Raw genomic sequence first — 22,877 nt, forward strand, 5'->3', positions numbered from 1 at the left:
ATTGCATGCCCATTACCAGTGGGCCAAGAAGGAAATTTAGGTCATAAGGAAAGCGGCCACAGCTCAGTGGAAGAGCATACTTTGCAGGCAGAAGGTTCCATGTTCGATCCCCGGCATCTCCCGGAAAATCTCCTATTATTCAGACATGTTCCACCAATACACACGGACCCATTATTGATTAAGGTGGCAGGGGGAATGCAAACCGTACAGGTCAAATTGCAATCTTCTCTCCCATTCCAGCAGCAACTTTTTAAATTATCCTAATTAAACCAAGATTGGTATACCCGAGGCAGATCAGATCAGAAGCACCATAAAGGAATAAGGCTGGAAATTCCCGCCCCCTCTAATAGTAGCACTGAAAGCTTGTCTTTTATGTGATAGCCATGATGGAAAACTCATGCATTGAAGAAGAGGCACCCAGGGAATAGATATTATGGCAATGTGTTTTTTAAAATGCCTTACTCGCGTCAAAGAACTCCCAGACCAGAACAATCTCGAAACCTGTTTTTACAGTTTTTTGTTTGCAATTATGTGCTTTTTCATTATATGTTCTTGAACATCTGTGCATTTGTCATTTGTGTAACATCTGTAATGATAAGAATAGCCTCCTTTCATACCAGTTTTTTCTGCGTGAAATTAGACTCCTGTATAGAGAAGCTTATTCACAGAACCCGTGGCAATACGTGAGCTTATGAAGAGTCATAAAGACTTCTCCTCCTCTCTCCTCCATCAACTGCATTTTTAATTGGGTTTCAAAACACCTAAGTGAAAACTGTGCAAGGCCCATGGTTCAGTTCAGGGTCCGGATCCATGTCAGATCAGGGCCATTCTGTTGTGCCTGAACGGAGGGGACAGAAGAATGAGGTCCATCCACTTTTGATTGACGGCATTTGTGTGGAGAGGGTAACAAGGTTTAGATTTCTAGGCATTGAGTTACAGGAGGATCTGTCCTGGAGTGTCAATACAAGGGGGCTTGTGAAGAAGGCGCAGCAGAGACTGTATTTTTTGAGAATTTTAAGGAAAAACCATCTTCCACAAAAGCTGCTGCTTGCCTTCTATTACTGTGCCATACAGAGCGTGCTCACGTATGGTTTATGTGTGTGGTGCGGAAGCTGTACTTCTCAGGACAGAGCAGGGCTGTGTAGAATTATTAAAACAGCAGAGAGCATTATTGGCTGCTCACTCTCCACCTTAGAACAAATCTACACCACCAGGTGACATAGAAAAGCACTAGACATATCAAGAGATCCAACGCACCCTGGTCACCATTTCTTTCAGCTCCTGCCATCGGGACAGAGATATAGAACTATGCAGGCAAGAACGAGCCGTCTCAAGAACAGTTTCTTCTCTAGAGCAATTTTGGCCTTAAATGGAAAGCCTGGACTTTGAAGTCATCTTATTTTACTTGTTATTTGTATTACATTTACTGTTTTTAACTAGGTTGTAATTTTGGATTATGCGGAATGCTTTATCTGAGTGGATGTAGCAACTGAGTAATTTCGTTGTCCCCGCAAGGGGACAATGACAATAAAGATATCTTAGTAGTAATCTTAGATGGGACATTCACAGCCCCTAGTGGATATTTTCAGCATACAGTATTGACACAGATCTCAGGGATCCAGGAATGGCTGCAGCTAAGAACATCAACTTCTGGCCTCTTGTGGTTTACATCAACTGGTATTCAGAAGCTTTGCTGTCTGTGGAGGCAGAACATAGCCATAATGGCTAGTCACCTCTCCTCCGCGAATTTCTCTAATCCACTTTTAAAGTCACCTAGGTGGGTGGCCCTCACTTCTTCCATAGTTCCATGCTTTAATTATGCGCTGCGTGAAGGACTTTCTTTTACATGTACTGACAGCTACCTGACTGTGTCCTGACAGTCAAGTGTCTTGCTGCTAGGAAACCCAGGTTTCTCAGTATCACTGCCCACAATGCTGCCTGCCTGCCTGCATCTAATTCACTTGCTGGTAGCTCACTCTGCTAAAATTAAATCATGTTAATCCGTCCCTATCATCTGAGTGCTGGAGGGGATGCTCAGAACAGAGTTCCCACCTCCACATGGAGCGGTTTTGCCCCCTGTGTTTCTGGCATTTGGGATTCGATTGTAAATCTAAGATAACTAACCAGATGGTCCCAACGCAGCCTGTGTAACTCTTATTTCTGTTTTCACTGGCTCCTCCATAAAGACCTTATTCGCTTCCTCTTGGTTGCAGCCGTATCAACAATAGCTGGAGGCTGGAAAACATCGCCTGGTTGTTGTCTTTTACTGCAATTTGGTATGGGCTTGTTGGGGTGGCTCACTCTCATGGAAAGATTAACGCATGATACCCAGAAAGCGAGGGCCTAAAACGGCATCTAATCAATTCGACATGGTACAGTTTCCATTCCTGACGTTCCTAAATGCTTCTCCTGAGAGTTTGTGACCTTCTATTGCCCACCCTGCGCTTTGGAGAGGCTATATCAGATAGCTGTTTTACGCATTGCTTCCCTGATTTCTGTGCTTGATACTTCTTTCCAGAGGCCTGCAACTGTTTGTTTTGTTGTTGATGTTCTTTATTGTATTGTGATTTCCAAATTAAGCAAATAAATCGCCTATCATTCTTAGCAGCCTTGGATTTTGCCAGTAGAGAAAGGGCAGTGAAATGACGGTAAAAATCACGGGTGGGGAAGAACCGCAGCTCTAGTAGCTAAATTTGGCCCTCCAAGCCCTCTTTATGTGGCCCTTGGGACTCTCACTAGGCAGCACACCATTCCCAGCCACAGATCCTGCTGGCCATGGTTTGCATCCTCCTTGAGAGTTGTAGCCTGGCTGGATTGTGTCCTTGAACTATCATAATTCCTCTTGCTTCCCTGGGTGAAGGACAGAGAGGAGTTTGTGAATGTGTATAGAAACTAGCTTGCTGTACAAAGGTGGGCTCTACATTCATTGATCCGACCTCTATTGCCTCTTCCATTATTTGTATGCAGCCCGGGAAGGTTGTCCTCAGGCTGAGAATGGTTCTTCACCACTGGCATATATGGAGAGCAAATGGGGCAGCTTGACTCAACCTGCAACTCTTTTAATCACTTGATCTTTTTCCCCCTTTTGCAGGATGCCCAGGGATGTGGGATAACATTACCTGTTGGAAGCCTGCCTTTGTGGGTGAGGTCGTCTTCGTCAAATGCCCAGCACTCTTCACAATGGTGAACTTCGATGACGGTAACATTGCCCGAATCTTTGTTGTGCTTGTGCCGTACATTTGCCAAATGAGAACTTTGCCCCTTGTATGGTGGCCTGGAGTGCTCAAACCAAACAAGACGCAACTGCACACAGGCATAAACATTCTGCAATAACACACCTGTCAGGGACTGGGAAGAGGAGGAATGGTGGAGACCACCTCCCCATTCTGACTCTTCCAGGGAGGAGGAAGAGGAAGACAGTATAGATTTACAACAAGGGTTTGAGGGAGATCACAGCTCTGGGGCAGATGAGGGGGGAAGCTGGGAAATCATGGGAGAGCTGTAAAACCATCCGGCTGATACGTTGTCATTAGAAAGCATTCCAGACCCTCCATCTCCCAGAACCCAGCGAACCTTAAAAGTAGGAGAGCAAAGAGCTCAAAGACAGAGGGCACAGCAGCACCCGTAGAAGTGATGAATGAGGAAGTGGGAGAGACGGGAGGTGGAAATTCACTCGGGACAACGCCATTATCCAAGAGGCTGGGTTCTATAGCCTCTCTCTGTGAAGATTGAAATAAAAAAAGGACAGTAAGAAACTTTCCTTTGTCTTTATACTTTCCTGGGCAATCAGCCAAGAGCTGCTGATGGCATCCTGACAATACCTGAAACACTAAGACAATGTTTCTCAAACAGCTGTTGCTGGATTACAACTCCCATCATCCCTGACCACTGGTCCTGCTAGCTAGGGATGGTGGGAGTTGTAGTCCAGCAACAGCTGGGGACCCAAGTTTGAGAAACACTGCACTAAGCCCTAGGATTAATCCAAGGCCAGTATGCACAGAACGTGTCCTGGGAAAAGGCCATAGCTCAGTGGCAGAGTTTCTGATTTGCCCACAGAAGGTATTGGATTCAGTTGCCGGCATCTCCAAGTAAAACTGGGGGAAACGCCTCCTGAAACTCTGGAGAATCACTTCCAGTCTGTGTAGACAACACTAAGCTAGATGGACCAATGGTCTGACTCAGTATAAAGCAGGTTCCTTTGTTCCTCACCAGGAGCTTACCAGAACATGGACCACTGTGGTACTTCTGGCCATCTGTCATGGATGCTTTAGTTGAAATTCCTGCATTGCAGGGGGGGGGTGGATTAGATGACCCTTGAAGTCCCTTCCAACTCTACAATTCAATAATTCTTTGGCTGCTGCTGGTGGTCGTGGTGGTGGGATAATCATCCCATCAGCTGCTTTACGGATGTGCATATTTACAGCATTTATACCCCACCCTTCAACCATAAATGGTTCTCAGAGTGGCTTGCAGAAATTAATATTACGACAGTCCCTGCCCTTTGGCTGTTCATTCAAACCAGGCCGAAATTTAGTTTTGGAAGGACAAGGCCAGAATCAATGGCCTCTTTTTTCCCTCCTTTTCTTTGATGAGGGCAAATCATGAAAGAAAGTAATATTTTCTATCCCGACCAACAGCTGGTGAGGTGGGACTGATCCGCAGATACAATCGCCAACATGTGTTACAATTTTTTCTTATCAGTTCCTCCCCGATAACCAACAGCAGGCCTGGAGTCTCCATGGCAACGGCTGGGATCTTTTGAAAGCGATGAGCAGGCTTGTTACCCATGAGGCCGACAGCTCTGGTAACATCAGTCAAAGCCTTTGAACGAAAAAGAAGCAAACTACATAGAAACTAGTCCAAGGAACAAGGGGAACTTGATGCAGAAGAGGAAATCTGGCCCAAAACTAAGGCACCGCAGTATTTGGTGGCTTTGTCTATTTTTAGAAACAGGGGTGGCTACCCTGTGGCCATCCAACTTTGGCTGAACTACAACTCCCATAAGTCCCAGCTAGAGCATGGCCCATGGTGAGGGGTGATGGGAGTTGTGTGTGATGGACTGGTTGAGCGCAGAGCAATGGTGGGAGGAACCAGCTGGGGGACCCCCAAGGGGAGAAGGCTCAGAGTCCAGGGATTGGTGGTGATCAGAGGGAGAAGACTGGGAAGAGGAGGTGTTGGAAGCTGATGAGGTAACAGGTCTTAATGAGCAGGGAGAGTCTGTGGCAGAGGGAAGTCCAAAATCAGAAGCAGAAACAGGATAGTGGGAGGCAAGGCCAAGAGGCAGAGACGAGTCAGGCTGATGAGGAAGCATGGATGTCTCCCCCTCCTGCTGCGACAAGCTCCCCTCCTCCCTGGTTTCCCAGAACCAGGAGAGGCATGAAGAGGGCAGAGGAGAGGTCAGCTTCACATAGGCACAGTCTCAGATTGCTAGGGAACAAACCTTGAAGAGGAGGAGACACAGACAACTGTGGGGAGGCGGGGACCTTTCGTCTCTGCAACTGCTTTTTGGGAGCAAGACCTGACAAAGATGAGTTGCTGTGCTCATTAGGCCTGACGCTCCTTTGTGGACCCTGTTTGGTAATAAAGAGAAGCTCGCTCTGTGTGATTTTTTTCTGCTGCTCATTGTAGTCCAGGAATGTCTTGGGGCCCACAAGTCGGCCAGCTCTGTTGAAAACAACAGCAGCAGCAGCAGCAACCACCCATATTGGCCACCTTCCTAGAACATTCCATTTGAAGTTCAGACGTTCCAAACCCAAATGAAATATTGCTGTGTGTGACCTTCGGGCCTATCTGTTTTCAGGGAAGCAGTTCTTCTCTCCCCCCCACCCCCACCCCTTGAGAGTAAAGAAAAGATTTGCAAAAACAAGTTCTTCTTGTCAAAAAGGGATGAAGGCACATCGGTAGCTCATGACACAGGACTTGTCACCAGAATGCCACCGGTTCCTTTTAACAGGAGATGGCAGTCCCCGGCTCTCGGTCTCTCTGTCTTGAGTAAGCATGACAGTACCCTGGCATCCTCATCCTCATTAAAACTGCTTCAGGGGGGGGGGGGTCTTTCAGAGCACGAGACATCTTGGGAGAGGGAAGGCTTAACCCTTTCCTTGCTCTCCACTTCTCCACTCCCAATTGCTCCCCAGTGCCTCACAATTGTGTGCAGAGGCAGTTTTAGGGTCGCACAACCAGGGTGGTGCCACTGGGCACCGTACCGCAGGGGGTGCCGCAATAATGCTTTGTAATGGAGCGCAAGAGGTGGCACCAAATTTTTGCATCACACAGAGCACCGCTGAAATTTGAGAGCCCAAAGTCCACCACAGGCCATCGCTTTCCTTCACCCCAGCACCTCCTTGGTCTGATATTCCAGGCAAGACAGAGCAAGAGGGGAAAGTATGCTTGTAGTCAAAGCACAGGGCACAGAAAGTTGCCTTGGCACAGTAGTGTCTATCCTGACTGGCAGAAACTCTACAAGGTTTCAGGCAGGAGTTGGTGATGCTGGGTTTCGAACCTCAGACCTTCGGCAGGCGAAGCTGAATCTTCAAGACTGAGCTACGTCCCCTTGCCATGTAAGAACACAGAATGCTCTGCTGTGTTTCAGATGTGCTTTGCGTCACCTCGGAAGCACAACGAAACTGGAACCTGCTCCAGTTCACTCCCCCTTCCAAGGATGGAACTTGGAGAGGAGCCTGGGAATCAATCCAGTGGTTGGGTTTATTTATATTTTTATTTATACCCAGCCTTTCCCCCCTGGTGGTTCTCAAGATGGGTTGCTCTGAATTCAGAGTGCTCTGTATTCCTCTGAAGTCCAGCAGTACATGAAAGGGCTACAGCTCTCCCAAGCTCTGAGCTGGGGAAGGGGATGGAGAATTGTCCCCACCATCACGTTGGGCTTCTGAAGCACTCAGATCACTTCCGGAGTAGAAGATAACCCAGAGGATGATTGCCTGGCTATCCCCCTAGTTCCAAGTTAAGGAGGACAGCTACGGGTGGACACTCTTTGTGGAGGTGGTAGGGATGCTTGCTATGGATGTATTCCTGTGTTTGATGTTTTAATTTGTTGAAAGCGGCCCAGAGTGGCTGGGGCCACCCAGTCAGATGGGCAGCATATAAATTCTTCTTACATTGTCATTATGGTGGGCACCTTTGCGCACCCTTGATTCACAGACTCATAGAATTGTAGAGTTGGAAGGGACCCAGGAGTCATCTAGTCCAACCCCCTGCAATGCAGGAATCACGGCTAAGTCATATGATAATCGTGTTTTAAAAAAAGATTATTACATTTATTTCCCACCTTTCATCCAAGGAGCTTGGTGTCAATGGTTCTCCTCCTTCCCTTTTTATCCGCTCGACAACCTTGCAAGGTAGGTTCAGCTAAAAGACAGTGACTGGCCCAAGGTTGCTCAATGAGCTCCATGGCCAAGATTTGAACCCGACACACAGGGCCTGACCCCAAACTCTTAACCACTACACTTCCGTTGTCCATTTGTATCTGATAGTTGGCCCTTATGGTGTTTTCAAGGGATGAGCGTGCTTGTGTGAGCTTGACCCCCAACTGAGGATTGTCTCTCGTATTCACTGGTTTCTTGGGTAAAGTGGAGGTTCTGATCCTTGACTGTAACTGCTTTGTATGGCGTGGGGTATTGTGGGTGAATAAAGTGGCCTCGGGGTGCGATCTTCTGTAAGCCGCATGGGAGACATGAGTTTGTTGTTCAAAGCTGCGAAGTCAGCATGCGGTGAGCAACTGCCCGACAATTACGTCTCCCAAGAGATTTCAGGCAATTGGTATTGACATTGATGGTCAATGAAGAATAGGATGAATCCAATTAAACGTCCAGAGGCTTAATGTATGAACCCAAATCAGGCTGATGGAGAAATACTAAAAGCTCCAGATGCATAAGCAGCATCTTTCAGAGCACTTCCCTCCTCCGGGAACCGAAATCTAAGTGACGTGGAGGAACAGGCGAATGGTAGCATTGCTACCTGAGTACCGTATTGGCCTGAATATAAGCCGTACTTCTTTCCCCCCAAATTGCGACCGTGGAAAGTTAAAGTGAGGCTTAAATTTGCGACCTTGCAAAAATTGGCTTTTACGATAATGCCGCTGAAACAGACATACGGAACAAAAAAATGTTTGATTGCCGATTTGTGAGCTTGAGATTGTTGTGCAATCAATTCTAATGTCATTCATCACTTTCCTGTATTTTACAGTGCAGTGCTGATTTTTTATTTGCATTTACGGTGCTACGAACAGGTGTTTAACCATCTTATGGGTCCTCTCTAGTACCCGTAGGATTTTCTTCTACATTTGCCATTTACGGGTGTGAGTGCCTGCGGAATTTTAAGGGAGCAGCTTATATTTTGGTATTGTCTTTTTTTCTCCCCCCCCCCTTGAATTTTAAAGGTGTGGATTATTTGCAGGTGCGGCTTATATTGGGCCATTATGGTAGAAGGGGAATGAATATGATTGAGACATAGGGACTCATTCGTTTTTTTTGGGGGGGGTTGTTTCAAACTTCCTTCTTTCAGGATATTCTTTCCACAGTCACCTGTCTCCCAGGGAGTCTTACCACCAGTGGCGTAGCAAGGTCAGGTGGTACCCAGTGCATAAAATTTCTTGTCACCCCCACCCACCCACCCACCCACCCATTGATTTTATAGACAAGCTTTCACCAACCTGGTGCCCCCCGATGTTTTTGAATTATACTCCCAACAGCTGGGACCTCTCTGCCGAACCTACCTCACAGAACTGTTATAAATAAATAAAAATGTGCGAGGGTAAATGGAATGAAATGGAATTTTAGCTGTAAGCTCCCTTTGATTCTCCATCAGGGGAAAAGGCCAGAAACAACAACAACAATGGAAACTGTGACAACGATCAGGAACATACCAGAGAGTAAATTCTATTGAAGTCAGTGGGATTTAGTTCTGAGTAAAAATGATTAGAATTGCAGTCTAAAGCTGTACAGTCTTCACCCAGTTACCTGAGAGTAAACTCCATTGAATACAGTGGGACTTAATTCTGAGTAGATATGTAATGGCTTTCAGTGTAGGGCTCCATTTACAATACAGTCGTACCTTGGTTCTCGAACGGAATCCATTCCGGATGTCTGTTCGACTTCCAAAAATGTTCGGAAACCAAGGCGCGGCTTCCGATTGGCTGCAGGAGCTTCCTGCACTCAATCGGATGGCGCGTCGGATGTTTGGGTTCCAAAGAACGTTTGCCAACCGGAACACTCACTTCCGGGTCTACGGCATTCAGGAGCCAAAACGTACGAGTACCAAGGCGTTCGACAACCAAGGTACGACTGTAAAGGAATAAATATTTCCCTTCAAAATTATAGGAAGGGCACCATATGCCAGCTTCACTGTTTCCTCCATTTGGTGCAGGTATTTATTTTTAAGGAGAAACGGGACTCCATCTTTGCACCTACACACACACACACACACATACATTTTCAATTGTTCAGCGAAACGTGGAGGGGAGGAAAAAGGAAAAAGCGGAATGTTCTGGGATCAAATCAGAATCCATGATGGCTTCTGTAATTCCAGGACTGTCTCTGGAAAATTGGGACACTTGGAAGGGATGCATTTGGCCTCTATGCTTGGAGTTTCCCCATCTCTGTTCTGGAGAATGTTGCCAATTGAAATGGAATGCTGCTCATTGCCTGGTGGTCTCCATCGTTTGGTATCCTATGCAGACTTGCAAACAAGGCCAAAAACATCCGCTGCTTTAGATGCATGTTGCTGGAGAAGCTGCAGCATGGAGGGCAAGCTGTCTGCAGGAAATTTGCTAATAATTTCACTAGGGAGAAGCAAATAAAACTGAGTGCTTTTGGAGAAACGCTGCCTTATGGCTGAGCCAGCAAAGTTTTTTAAATATTAAGCATGATTTGGAGGCAAAAATGAATGAGGATCTGAATCTACTTCGAGTGGAAGAGTACTGTGTGGGGTTGGGAATTCAGGGCACCTTGAGGTCCAGACCAAACGCTGGCTATTTACCAGCTCCCTGCAACACAAGACACATCATCAGAAAATCTGAAAAGCCCACAGGGCCATCTGGCGGCCAAATTAAGCACTGCAGAGAAATATGTTCATCATTAGCACCTTGTGTGGCGCAATGCAGTTTCAATGGGATTGAGCTGGGCATTCCTTTAAAGGCTATCATGATGGGAGCAGGGGCCATTCCATATGGTGAGGCTGCCACCATCCCCTCATCTGTCTCCCGTTACATGCTGACATCCAGAGAACACAATCCAGATGTGAATTTGGGGGGGGGGTAGGGAATGGCTGCATCCATCAACCCACTGAAGGCCGGGGCATCTGTAGCCCTGCACACATCATTAGACTACACCTTCCATCATCCTTGACCGTTGGGGCTGATGGGAGATGGAGTCTTCAAATATCTGAGGATGGTCTTCCACTGCTCTGGAGGGCAGGACTTGAACCCATGGCTTCAAGAAAGGAAATTAAATACCAGGAAGAACTTTCTTACAGTAAGAGCTGTTCGGCAGTGAAACGGACTTCCTCTGGAGGTGGTGGACTCTCTTTCCTTGGAGGTTTTTAAGCAGAGGTTGGATGTCTACCTGCCATGAATGCTTTAGCTGAAATTCCTGCATTGCAGGGGGTTCTACTAGATGACCCCCTGAGTCCCTTCCAACTCTGCAATTCTCTGATTCTAATATTGGAAAGTCACAAACTGTTTACGGGAAGCCTGTGCGCATGCATGTGGACCAGACACTGTGCGCAAGGGCAGGCATGCTCATGTATGGGCACATGATTCAGTTCATCTGCCATAAGGGAGAAGCTACAGTGAACATCAGAATGTATATATTTGTGAAAACAGCATGCAGGTGTAATATGAGTCTAGGGGAATTGCTCAAGGAAATCCACCATGACACATTTTTATGCGGAGGCTTTCTGAAAAGTTTCCCAAATGTGGCAAACGGAATTTAAGGCTGGCAAAATGAGGAGCCAACCAGAGAAACCAAAATTGACAGATTCGCCCACTCCTAGTTATGAGTTAACGACAGGAAGGTGGGACTTTGCCCCAGGGAGGTTACAATCTGGCAAGAGGGAGGCAAGAGAAGGAGGGTAGGAAGATGGAAGTGAGGCACATGCCTTCAGTTAAACTATACACACCGGCTTAACTTCAGTATTATTATTTTGTTATTTATTGAATTTCTATAGTATGCTTTATCCGAGGATTGCAGCAAACAAACCCCAAGCTCTCTCACACACATGCTGTGGAGGCACAACCTGTCTGTCAGGAGTCCAGGTTCCCAGCTTGATAACACAGTAAGCGTAGGTAATTAAAAAGGAGGATTTATTGCAAAAAACAAACAAACAGATAGCTCCGGACGGCTCTAACAAAGGCTCTGGCACCATTACTCAAGATGACCCTTCTGAAGATTCCTTCCGGCGTCGGCAGAAGTTATTGAACTTACAACCCTTATGTCTCTTGTTTGCTTCCGATCTAACAGCCCTCCCCTTTGCCGACTCTTAGGACTGATTGGATCAGGTCCAACATCTTCCCGTTCAGAGAGGCTGTCTCTGAGTTGATTCGCTCCATTTTGTGCCTCCTGAGAGCTTTGGCTGTGTTCTAGCCTGCTCTCAGCTGCTGCATTATCAGCCTGCCCATCAAGGTCAGGAAGAGCCAAAGTCTGCAGCTGCCGGCTCTCCCCTGCCTGACTAACATCTAAGCCTCTCTGTTCCTGGCTGCTCTCTGCCATTGGCTGCAAACCTTCGCTTGGATCTGGCTCATTCCTGACACCGTCTGTCTTGTCTTTAAGCACTGCAGTTGTCTACAAGGGATTCCCGCATGGTGCTGCCATACACACACAGTATTATTATTTATTGAAGTAATGGAGTGTTTCTTAAAGTAAGGTATGGGGATTCTTGGCCATTACAATTTAACCATGTGGGATTTCTTTTCTCTCCCCACCCCCCCTCGCACAGGCTGGGATGTGAATAGCTTGGCCTACGCACAACCAGGTAAGGCCATATTCTGGTATTGCAGGGGCTGAAAGAGGCATTGGCTACTCAGATTTTTAAAATTCCATGGATCATCTCTTTGGGGTCCGGTGGCGGGACTTTTTAGGCACCTTCCGGGGTCTATAACCAGAACAAGACAAAGTTCCAAAAAGAGTGGAGTAAATTTATAGACTATATCAATATTAACTGTAGAAGTTTGAAGACACTTGCGGAATTGAAATATATCCTACGATATGAACCTAATACAAAACAAGGAACTGCGAGACTCAGATTGAGCTACAAAGCCGAATAGCGGGAGGGAGGGAAGTCACAAGCTCAGCAGAACGAATGGATGGAATGTATGAATATATGTTTGAATGTAGTTTATTTTGTTTATTTGAAAAAATTAATAAAAAATATTATAAAAACCCTGCAAGGTGGGCACGCTTGACCTCTTCCAGGGCCTCCTAGGTGCCATTCCATGTTTGTATGTCCTCCCTGAGCATGCTAAGAGAGAGGGACTAGATATCCCCCCTTGTGCCTTGGGCTCTCCTCCTGGGCAACCCCTCTGCGATGGGGCCCGGAGGGAGAGGGCAAATAAATGGGCCATGGGGACATCAACGAGGAGGGAGGGTCCTCCAAACCTGGCACAAAAATAATGGCAGATTTGAATTCCTCACACCTAAAAAAAACCCCAACCATATTTTAAAGACCTCTCATTGGAAAAAAATTGCAAACAATGAGTTTCATATCCTAAATTGGCGTTCCCTAATTGGGGGACCTCTGACCTTTTTGTGGATGAAATATAGCCTATCATCCATAAGAAGATTTCCATGTGTTGATTAGCTCACTTGTTCCCTCTGGCCCTGTCCAACATTGGCATGTGGCCTACAGGACCGCCTCTCCCGGTATGCCCCACGGAGGACCTTAAGGTCCAAAAATAGCAACACCTTAGAGGTCCCGGGCCCTAATTTAGTCAGTTTAGTCTCAACCAGAGCCAGGGCCTTTTCAACACTAGCTCCAACCTGGTGGAACGCCCTGCGGGATCTTGTTTTCTTTCCGCAGGGCCTGTAAGACAGAGTTGTTCCGCCTGGCCTTTGGCAACTTGACCCCCTTCCCCTCTTTCCTTTTTCCTTCTGTGATGGAACTCATATTTGGGGACTTCCCTGGCTTTTTCTGGCCCATGTAGGACCAGTATGGATAGTTGGCCTGGTGAAGATTTGACATTTTCTTCCCCAAACAGTTTTTGATTTGAGGTTCTATTGAAATGAGGCTGCATTTTAATGTTGGATTTAATCTTGTTTCTAAGCTGTATTTTAATCAATTGTTTTATATCCGGTGTTAGCCACCCTGAGCCCAGTCTTGGCTGGGGAGGGCGGGGTATAAATAAATATTACTACTACTACTACTACTACTACTATGGATAGTTGCCCAAGGAGTAATGCAGTCTCCAGGCTTAAAAATGTCCCCCACCCTTGAACTGGAGCCCACTTCATCCATAGCTGCCAAGTACCCCGTTTTCTCCGGGAAACCCTCGATTTTACTTACCTTTTCCCGGTGGTCCCCCGTATCACTTCGTCTCCCGTTTTTCTCCCTTATTTTCTCCTGCCATTTTTTTTCTTTCCGATTTGCCCTTCTATGGGCACCAAAAATGGTCGCCGGCGGCTTCAAAAGTCGCATCTACGCATGTCCGGAAGTGCATAGACGCGACTTCTGGTGTTGGCCGCGGCCATTTTTGGTGTCCATAGATGGGCAGAGCGACACCGGAATTTGCGTTAACGCACTTCCTGACATGCGTACAAGCGACTTTTGAAGCCGGCGGCAGCCATTTTTGGTGCCCATAGAAGGGCAAAGCGACACCAGAAGTTACATCGACGCAACATCTGGTGTCACATGGCTGCCGGTCCCGGATTCTGCAGTCGGGGCCTTGGAAGGTAAGACTTCATCAGATACATGATCCTCACCGTGGCAACTGGGTCTACATGTGGGTGTTGGTAGAGAGGTTACATGACAAAGAAATGCAAAACAGCCTTGTGACAATGGCATTAAATCTTCACTATATGCAGAATATATTTCTGAGTCCTTATGCCGCTATAAATTTGCCGGTCTGTGAAGATGCCACAAGACAACAGAGGAACGCGGCAGGTCCTCTGGATGTTCCTTAAAGGTTTTCCCCAAACAAAGTTGCTCTCTCTCTCTCTCTCTCAAGATGACATTCTCATGGTAGCCGCACTTCTTTCGCAGGTGACCTCGAGCTCTTGGACAATGCGGACGGAATTCTAGGTAAGAGGAAAGAGACTGGGTGACGGTGCTTTGGCACCTCACGGCACCCCTCTGAACTGGGAGACGGAGAGAAAGGGATTTGAAGCTGAAGCTAAATGGATATTAATTTCCTAATCAATTCTAATTATAGTGGTACGCACGGCAGCCTATTACTGTGCATGGTATTATGAAAATGTATTCTCAAGTGCTGCCATCTTGCAGGGACATAATTATACATTATACTTATTGCCGTAACAACAATTACTGAGCGACGTCAAAGAACAGGCACCCCCTCCCCCGCCTGCAACGCTGCCATTCGCAGCGTCGTCTCGAGTGGGAAGCCAGCGCATGGCAGGGAGTTGCGCATTGCGCCAACGAAGCTCCTGAAAGGACCCTGAGCATTGCACACTCCTCTGGAGCCCAGAAATGGTGACACCCAGATCGCTGTAGAAAGGCAAGAGTGTTGTCGGTCCGAATACACTGCGTCTCGCACCATTCAGACCACAATGTGCTCCACACGAGGCCATGTTGCAATAGGACATGGAAGTGATGTCAGAGAATCCCTTCCACCCCATTTCTCCCCCACCCAAGTGGGCCACCTTGCCCTCACGATTGAGGAGGCCGGCCCGCATAACGTAAGCATGGCCGCTGTAGAATTTTTGAGATGTTCCTCCTTGAAAATCTCCTGCCACCTCATTCCCCCCACCATCTCTCATCCAACACCAGTTCTTGAAAGCACTTACTCAACCGAAGCTTTTTGCTATACCTGCAGAACCCTCCTTGCACCTCATCTGGAGCTGTTTTTCACTCGGACGTCCAGTTAGATTCCGCCTAAACGTGTTCTTGCCAATTTTGTGGTCAGGCCTTATGTACACAAAGTGAATTGATGCCAATACGTAATAATGGGTTCTGCAGAGCAGTGGCGGGTTTGTTGTTGTTGTTTAGTCGTTTAGTCGTGTCCGACTCTTCGTGACCCCATGGACCATAGCACGCCAGGCACTCCTGTCTTGCACTGCCTCCCGCAGTTTGGTCAAACTCATGTTCGTAGCTTCGAGAACACTGTCCAACCATCTTGTCCTCTGACGTCCCCTTCTCCTAGTGCCCTCAATCTTTCCCAACATCAGGGTCCAAGGATTCTTCTCTTCTCATGAGGTGGCCAAAGTATTGGAGCCTCAGCTTCACGATCTGTCCTTCCAGGGAGCACTCAGGGCTGATTTCCTTAAGAATGGATAGGTTTGATCTTCTTGCAGTCCATGGGACTCTCAAGAGTCTCCTCCAGCACCACAATTCAAAAGCATCAATTCTTCGGCGATCAGCCTTCTTTATGGTCCAGCTCTCACTTCCATACATCACTACTGGGAAAACCATAGCTTTAACTATACGGACCTTTGTCGGCAAGGTGGTGGGTTTATGTATAAGCTAAACAAGCTATAGCTTAGGGCCCCCCTTTCTTGGGAGCCCCAAAAATTTTTAAAGGAAAAATACTGGGTGTACACTTCCAAAATATAAGTTAAAAAAAACCAAATGAAATAAAACCTACATGCAGCAACCATGTTTTGTGTTGTGTAGGCTCCTATTTGTTATGTGCAAATGGCTTTAGATACTTATGAGGTCCATAAATTACCATACAGCATACATTCAACATCAAAAAACAGCGGCCATTTGTTGTTAACAAAGGACAGCTGGACACATAAATGGCCCCATTCAGGGGCATACCCAGGATCAAAACTAGGGGGGGGGGCAAGAGAGGGGAAGCGAGAGGGAAGGAAGGAGGGAGAGAGAGAAAAAAAAAGGAAGAAAGAAAGAGGGGGGAAGGAAGGATGGAAGAAAGGATGGAGCTCCCGTCCGCCCTCCCCACCAGCTCAGGCTGCTCCTCGCCCCTCCCCACGTTCCTGTGGCTGGCTGCAGCCGCAGAGGGGGCGGAAATAGCCTGATTTCCATAACCTGCAGCGACTTTTCCCCTTCAGTTTTTGGAGGGAAAAAGTGTGGGTTATGGTCCGTAAAAAATGGTATTATTATTTTTTGCTTCTGGGAGGGCAGCTGCCCCCCCAGCCCCTCGCTGGGTACGCCCATGGCCCCATTACCTTCAAGTAGCTTAGGGCCTCATCAAACCTAAATCCGGCCCTGCCTGCAGAGTTCCCACCTCTGTCTCTCAGATAATGAAAAGAAAAGAAATGCTGAAATATCACTCACATTTGGCAAGAGAGGAACTGAAAGTTCATTGAATTCCTACCGCACCACAATCCTGCCAGAGGAGGGGGTAACATGCCCAACATTAATTAGCATCCCGGTTTGCAAGGGCATTCAAAGCCAAATTACACTGCATGAATGCAAAGAGGTGTATATTTGGGTAAGGTTACCAGATTATTTTCATTGAATCCGGGGACACTTTTCAACTTCAATGGATTTTGTATGGGGACTGATTTGTAAATCCGGGGACTGTCCCCGGGAAACAGGGACGTCTGGTAACCTTATATTAGGAGAAATTCACTTTAAAATGCTGGCAAATTTTCCTAAGGACATTAAAATAAAAAGAAGCAAGCTGGCCATATGGAGAAGTGTAGGAGTGGGGAAAAATGGGAAACTGATTTTGAGAGATTTTCCTAACCCTACTGAGATGTTCGCTCACAATAAAAGAGAAGGAAGTAGTAATTCCTTTTCATTAGAGCATGTTCCAGTGGCAGGACATTTACCAAAGGTGTTCCATGTTAATTTTAATTATTAGGTGGATCTGCGGATTTAAAGGTTGTTGGTAGGAACTGCACTGAGGACGGCTGGTCAGAATCTTTCCCCCATTACTACGATGCCTGCGGATTTGACGAGAATGACACTATGGGAGATTATAACCAGGTAGGCTGGAATTTAGAAATGCTTAAGGATTTCTGGGAATTCTGACATGAGCTACCCAGATCCAAGCTCCTCTGGAAAAACCTGTAGATTGGAATCCTTCTGATTTTGCAGTTCTCCAAATTTTGCAATTAAGTTATTATCTCAGAATGCACCCTCCCCCCTCCACCCTGCAAAAAGGAAATGTGTATTTATTGATAACATGCATTTAGAAACACATACTTTGATAAAACATCATATTTTATTGCTTTTGATAATGGGCATATTTACTGCTTTTGATAATAAAGGTAAAGGCAAAGGCGCCCCTGACCATCAGGTCCAGTCGTGTCCGACTCTGGGGTTGCGGCGCTCATCTCGCTCTATAGGCCGAGGGAGCCGGCGTTTGTCCGCAGACAGCTTCCGGGTCATGTGGCCAGCATGACAAAGCTGCTTCTGGCAAACCAGAGCAGCGCACGGAAACACCGTTTACCTTCCCGCCGAAGCGTTCCCTATTTATCTACTTGCACTTTGATGTGCTTTCGAACTGCTAGGTGGGCAGGAGCTGGGACCAAGCAACGGGAGCTCACCCCGTTGCAGGGATTCGAACCACCGACCTTCTGATCAGCAAGCCCTAGACTCTGTGGTTTAACCCACAGCGCCACCTGGTCCCAGGTGCTTTTGATAATAGGCATATTTAAATATGAATCTGATGGGTGTGATTTTAAAAGAAACATGAGTAATCAGGATGGAGCAGAGTTATGAATAAACACATGCAAAATCTAGATATGAACCAGATATAGGCTGATCCATTCATCCCTGGGTGGAAGAAGTTGAAGATGAACGCTCTTCCCAAAGCAAAAATCTGACAGTCTTTTTTGCATCCCAGATCTGGAGTTCATGATTCATAGTAATGAGCACATTGTGCTTTGCTTTCGCAGGATTACTACTACCTCTCGGTAAAGGCTCTGTACACAGTGGGCTACAGCACTTCCCTTGTGTCGCTCACCACTGCGATGGTGATCCTGTGCCGTTTCAGGTGAGTTTGGCAAGAGCGAGAGAGGTTTTGCATCTGTGCCAATGGGTGCGGGAATAGGGCTCGTGTTGTTGGGAAGCATAACTCAGCCACTGCAGTCTTGAGATACCAGGAGCCTCATCCGCAGCAGAGCTTGGGAATGCTAAGAAACAAAACAAGCAAACCAGGTGCAGATTTGAAAGGTTCAGTCAAAAGGATTCAAGGCTTTGTATCAAAACATCGACAGTCGCCTGCTCCTTTGTTTCAGGAACCATCAAGCGAGATTTGGTTACGGTGCCTGAAGAGCTGTCCAAATCCATAGAGAACAGACCATATTTAATAGACAAGAAATCCCTCCAAACCAAGAATTTCTGAGAGTGATTCGCCTTGCATCTGTGCAAGGACTTCCACTTGTGGAGTGGGACTTTCCCCGACACCTCCGCCCTCTGTACCCCCAAAATTGGCTCCTGCGGGGTGAATGGATTTGGAGAACACCCAGAATAGTGAGGGGGGGTTGTTCCACCTGGCAAGTGCAACATTGAATTCCACTACAATATACAGTGGAACCTTGGTTCTCGAACGGCTTAGTTGACGAACAAATCGGCTCCCAAACACAAAAAACCCAGAAGTAAGTATTCCAGTTTTTGAACGTTTTTTTGGAAGCCGAACATCCAATGAGGTTGTCGGCTATTGTTTCTGGGGCACCTGCACCAATTGGAAGCCACACATTGCTTTTTGAACATTTTGGGAGTCGAGCAGACTTCCGGAACGGATGACGTTCGAGAAACAAGGTTCCACTGTATACGGAATAAATAGGTTGCAGATTAGAGATGGGCTTTCCTCCTTGGTGACCTTTCCATCCCTCTCACCCCCAGGAAACTGCACTGCACACGGAACTTCATTCACATGAATCTCTTTGTCTCCTTCATCCTGCGAGCCATTTCGGTCTTCATCAAGGATGGAGTTCTGTATGCCGAACAGGACAGCAACCATTGCTTTGTCTCAACGGTAAAGTGGGCTAGAAATCAAAGTCTAGCGCTTTCCAGGAAGCGAAAAGAGGAATAAGAATAGATAGAGAAATATAAATCATTGATGTAGTACCTATGTTTACACCAGGGGCAGAGAACCTCAGGCTTGGGAGCCAAATGCAGGCAGAGATTCAGATCTGTATTCGTCTTTGAGTGAACGTCTAGCTCTGTGCCACTAGCTATAATATAATTATTACTAGTCCCATTCAGCCCGTTAAGAAAACGGGTGCTGGAGGTGCGGCGGGGCCGCGGCCTTCCCTCCCTTTCTGCGCTCGGCCGCGGGGCACGCCGGGAACGCAATTAAACAAAGCGCTCTCCCATCGTGTCCCGCGGCCGAGCGCAGAGAGGGAGGGAAGGCCGCGGCCCCCCCGCTCCTCCCACGGGCCAGGGAGGGTTGTCAGGAGGCGGAGGCGGACCAAGCTGGCAGCATTGGGCTCCGGGGCCGCGGCCCGTGGCGGTGGCGGTAGCCGGACTGGGCTCCTGCCGCCACGGCCCTGGAGCCCGATGCCGCCATCTGGGTCCGCCGCTGCAGGGGAACGGGAGGCAGAGGGTTGAGGGGGGGAGAGAACGCATGCGTGTGTACGTCCCGCCTCTTCGTCCAGTCCCTGTGTCCGTGGGGCACATGCGCATTAGTGCGGACACAGGGACTGGACACAGAGACACAGATACTTTATTATATAGGATTATTATTTATTATTTATACCCTGCCCATCTGGCTGGCTTTCCCCAGCCATTCTGGACAGCTCCCAACAAAATATCTAAAACACAATAAAACATCAAACATTAAAAACTTTCCTATACAGGGCTGCCTTCAAATGCCTTCTAAAAGTCAGATAGTTGTTTATTTCCTTGACATCTGATGGGAGGGTGTTCCACAGGGCAGGCACCAATCCCGATAAGGCCCTCTGTCTGGTTCCCTGTAGCTTCACTTCTCACAGTGAGGGAACCACCAGAAGGCCCTTGGTGCTGGACCTCAGTGTCCAGTATGGATGATGGAGGTGGAAACACTCCTTCAGGTATACTTGGCCGAGGCCGTTAGGGGCTTTAAAGGTCAGCACCAACACTTTGACTTGTGCTGGGAAACGTACTGGGAGCCAATGTAGGTCTTTCAGGACCGGGGTTATATGGTCTCAGCAGTCACCAGTCTAGCTGCCACATTCTGGATTAGTTGTAGTTTCTGGGTCACCTTCAATGGTAGCCCCACATAGAGCGCATTGCAATAGTCCAAGCGAGAGATAACCCGAGCATGCACCACTCTGGTGAGACAGTGCATGGGCAGGTAGGGTCTCAGCCTGTGTTCCAGATGGATCTGGTAGACAGCTGCCCTGGATACAGAATTAACCAGCGCCTCCATGGACAGCTGTGAACCCAAAATGACTCCCAGGCTGCGCACCTGGTCCTTCAGGGGCACAGTTGCCCCATTCAGGACCAGGGAGTCCTCCAAACCAGCCCGCCCCCTGTGCCCCCAAAACAGTACTTCTGCCTTGTCGGATCCAACCTCAATCTGTTACCCGCCACCCATCCTCCAGCTAGCTGGTGCTACTTCTCACTTTTGTTGTGAGTGGCAGGTTCTGCAGGCTGCGAGGACAGGAGGTTCTCTGAGTCACCCAGCGGGGCACATCCCTTTTTTAAGCTCCTTAGCAATTTGTCCACATTTTCTCCTCCATTCTTATCCACACGTCTTCCTTGAATCGCTCTGTGCGCGCACACACATGCATTATACACACAGCTGGGTTCTTTTCTTGCATTCAGGAAAGGCCTGGAGGACTTCAGTCTGCCAATTAGCAGCCATTGTTGTCTCTCTCCCGGCCCGTGCTAGAAATCCGCAAGCTCCTTGCAACCTTTCATCAAACACCTCCTGACGCCTGGAATTGCTTTTTCTCTGCTTTTAGAGTGGCAACATCTAGATGGCAGTGTTTATATTCCTACCCCCCCTACCCCCCGCAAATGCTTTTAGTCATATTTTAAAGTACAGGTCGTTGGGTTAAAAAATAATAATAACAATCCACGTTTTCCCCCATGAACTTAAAAATGCCATGGCTGACTTTGAGTACACTTTAAAGACAAGCTTTCTAGATTGGCAGTGGCAAAAGCTTTTCCAGAGTGCCGCTTCTGGGGGCCGCATGCTCACTGTGGGAGAAGTCAGAAGCAAAATTGGGTAGAGAAACAAACACAGATTTTATGTTCTGTACGGTGGGCTAGTTTTTCCACACACCCCCTCTATCCTTCAGGCAGGGAATCACATGATCAGAGTTTAAGGATGCTTTTCAGGCAGGTGAGAACAGGGCAGTCTCGAGCAGATCGGCCGCCCTGGCACTGAGGGGCAGAGATCACTCCGCCGTCCCCGCCTCCCAGGGCGCAGCATGGTTTCCGCGCGGCGCCCTGGCACACCGCACCACCGGGGGTCTACCTAGAGCCGGCCCTGGGTGAGAACAGTTGGAAGAAGGCTTGCATCCTTTGTTTTGGCAACATACAGAACAGGACAAGATGGGGCAGGACACTTAGGTGTGTGTGATTTTTTTTGGTGCTGAAGTGACTTCAGAGCAATTCATTGATGATGATAATAATGATGATAATGATAATGATAATGATAATGATAATGATAATAATAATAATAATAATAATAATAATAATAATAATAATACTCTGCCCATCTGGCTGGGTTTCCCCAGCCACTCTGGGTGGCTTACAGCACATTAAAAAATTGTAAAACATTATTAGACATTAAAAATTTCCTGATACGGGGTTGCCTTCAAATGTCTTCTAAAAGTCAGGTAGTTGTTTATCTCCTTGACATCTGCCGTAGGGTTGCCAGACTCAATAGAGGACAGGACTTCTGTGCCTTTAATTGCCCTGCTCTCTTTTGAGTCTGGAAACCTTGAACAGAAACCAGCAGACCCTTTGCTTGGAAATTAAACAAAGGGTCTGCTGGTTTCTCTTTAAGGTTTCCAGACTCAAAAGAGAGCAGGGCAATTAAAGGCACAGAAGTCCTCCTGTCCTCTAGTGAGTCTGGCAACCCTAATCTGACGGGAGGTGCGTTCCACAGGGCGGGCGCCACTACCGAGAAGTCCCTCCGCCTGGTTCCCTGTAACCTCACTTCTTGCAGGAAGGGAACTGGCAGAAGGCCCTCGGAGCTGGACCTCAGTGAATGATGGGGGTGGAGGCGCTCCTTCAGGTATACTGGGCCGAGGCCGTTTGCAGCGTAACAGGATGACCCCTCTGGAATTGCCGCACTCGTACACAAACATTTATGTGAATTTGTAAATCTGCCTGTGCTTTGCTACCCAGAGCTTAAAGACATGACCTTTCACACGCCTTTTCAAGCACCTGCATTTGGAGAGGTTTCCTAACTGGCGGAGGGAGAGAAAGAGAGGGGGGGGGCTGAAATACAGGACAAAACTGTATCAATACAGGATGTAGTGTTTTACATTGAAATACGGGATAATCCTATATTATACAGGACAGGTAGCAAGCCTACTTAGATGTGTGAAACCAGGGAAGGGAAGCAGGGGCGCACCAAGCCCAGACAGTACCCAGTGTGGCGCCTGTGCAGCACTCCGTACAGACTGCGCATGTGCGGCATCCCACGCATGTGTACTCCGTACGGGGTGCTGCACACACACAGTTTATACAGGCTGCTGCTTGCGCACGGTCACTGTATAGGCTGTCGCGTGGGCGACATCCCATATGGATGGCGCCCTCGAAGCAGCGGGGCTCGGCTTGGGAGTCGCCGGAGGGCGCCGAGTGTCACCCCCCCCTCCAGGGTGGCACCCGGTGTGACCCGC

At 47.7% G+C, this 22,877-nt stretch overlaps 1 protein-coding gene across 16 annotated transcripts in view; it reads left to right on the forward strand.

The window, feature by feature from the left end:
• ADCYAP1R1 (ADCYAP receptor type I) overlaps window positions 1-22,877 on the forward strand; it is a 135,509-nt gene that overhangs the window by 74,663 nt on the left and 37,969 nt on the right. For 8 of the 16 annotated variants that reach the window (XM_060280936.2, XM_060280938.2, XM_060280940.2 and 5 more), the window contains exons 4-9: window positions 3,092-3,199; window positions 11,950-11,985; window positions 14,209-14,247; window positions 16,952-17,076; window positions 17,991-18,088; window positions 18,940-19,072. In XM_060280936.2, coding sequence (XP_060136919.1) covers window positions 3,092-3,199; window positions 11,950-11,985; window positions 14,209-14,247; window positions 16,952-17,076; window positions 17,991-18,088; window positions 18,940-19,072 — 539 coding nt within the window. The remainder of the gene's footprint in view (window positions 1-3,091; window positions 3,200-11,949; window positions 11,986-14,208; window positions 14,248-16,951; window positions 17,077-17,990; window positions 18,089-18,939; window positions 19,073-22,877) is intronic. The other 8 variants (XM_060280939.2, XM_088654493.1, XM_088654497.1 and 5 more) reach the window with 1 other exon arrangement.

This window comes from Zootoca vivipara, chromosome 11, assembly GCF_965207765.1.
Source record: "Zootoca vivipara chromosome 11, rZooViv2.hap1.1, whole genome shotgun sequence".
Lineage (NCBI taxonomy): Eukaryota > Metazoa > Chordata > Lepidosauria > Squamata > Lacertidae > Zootoca > Zootoca vivipara.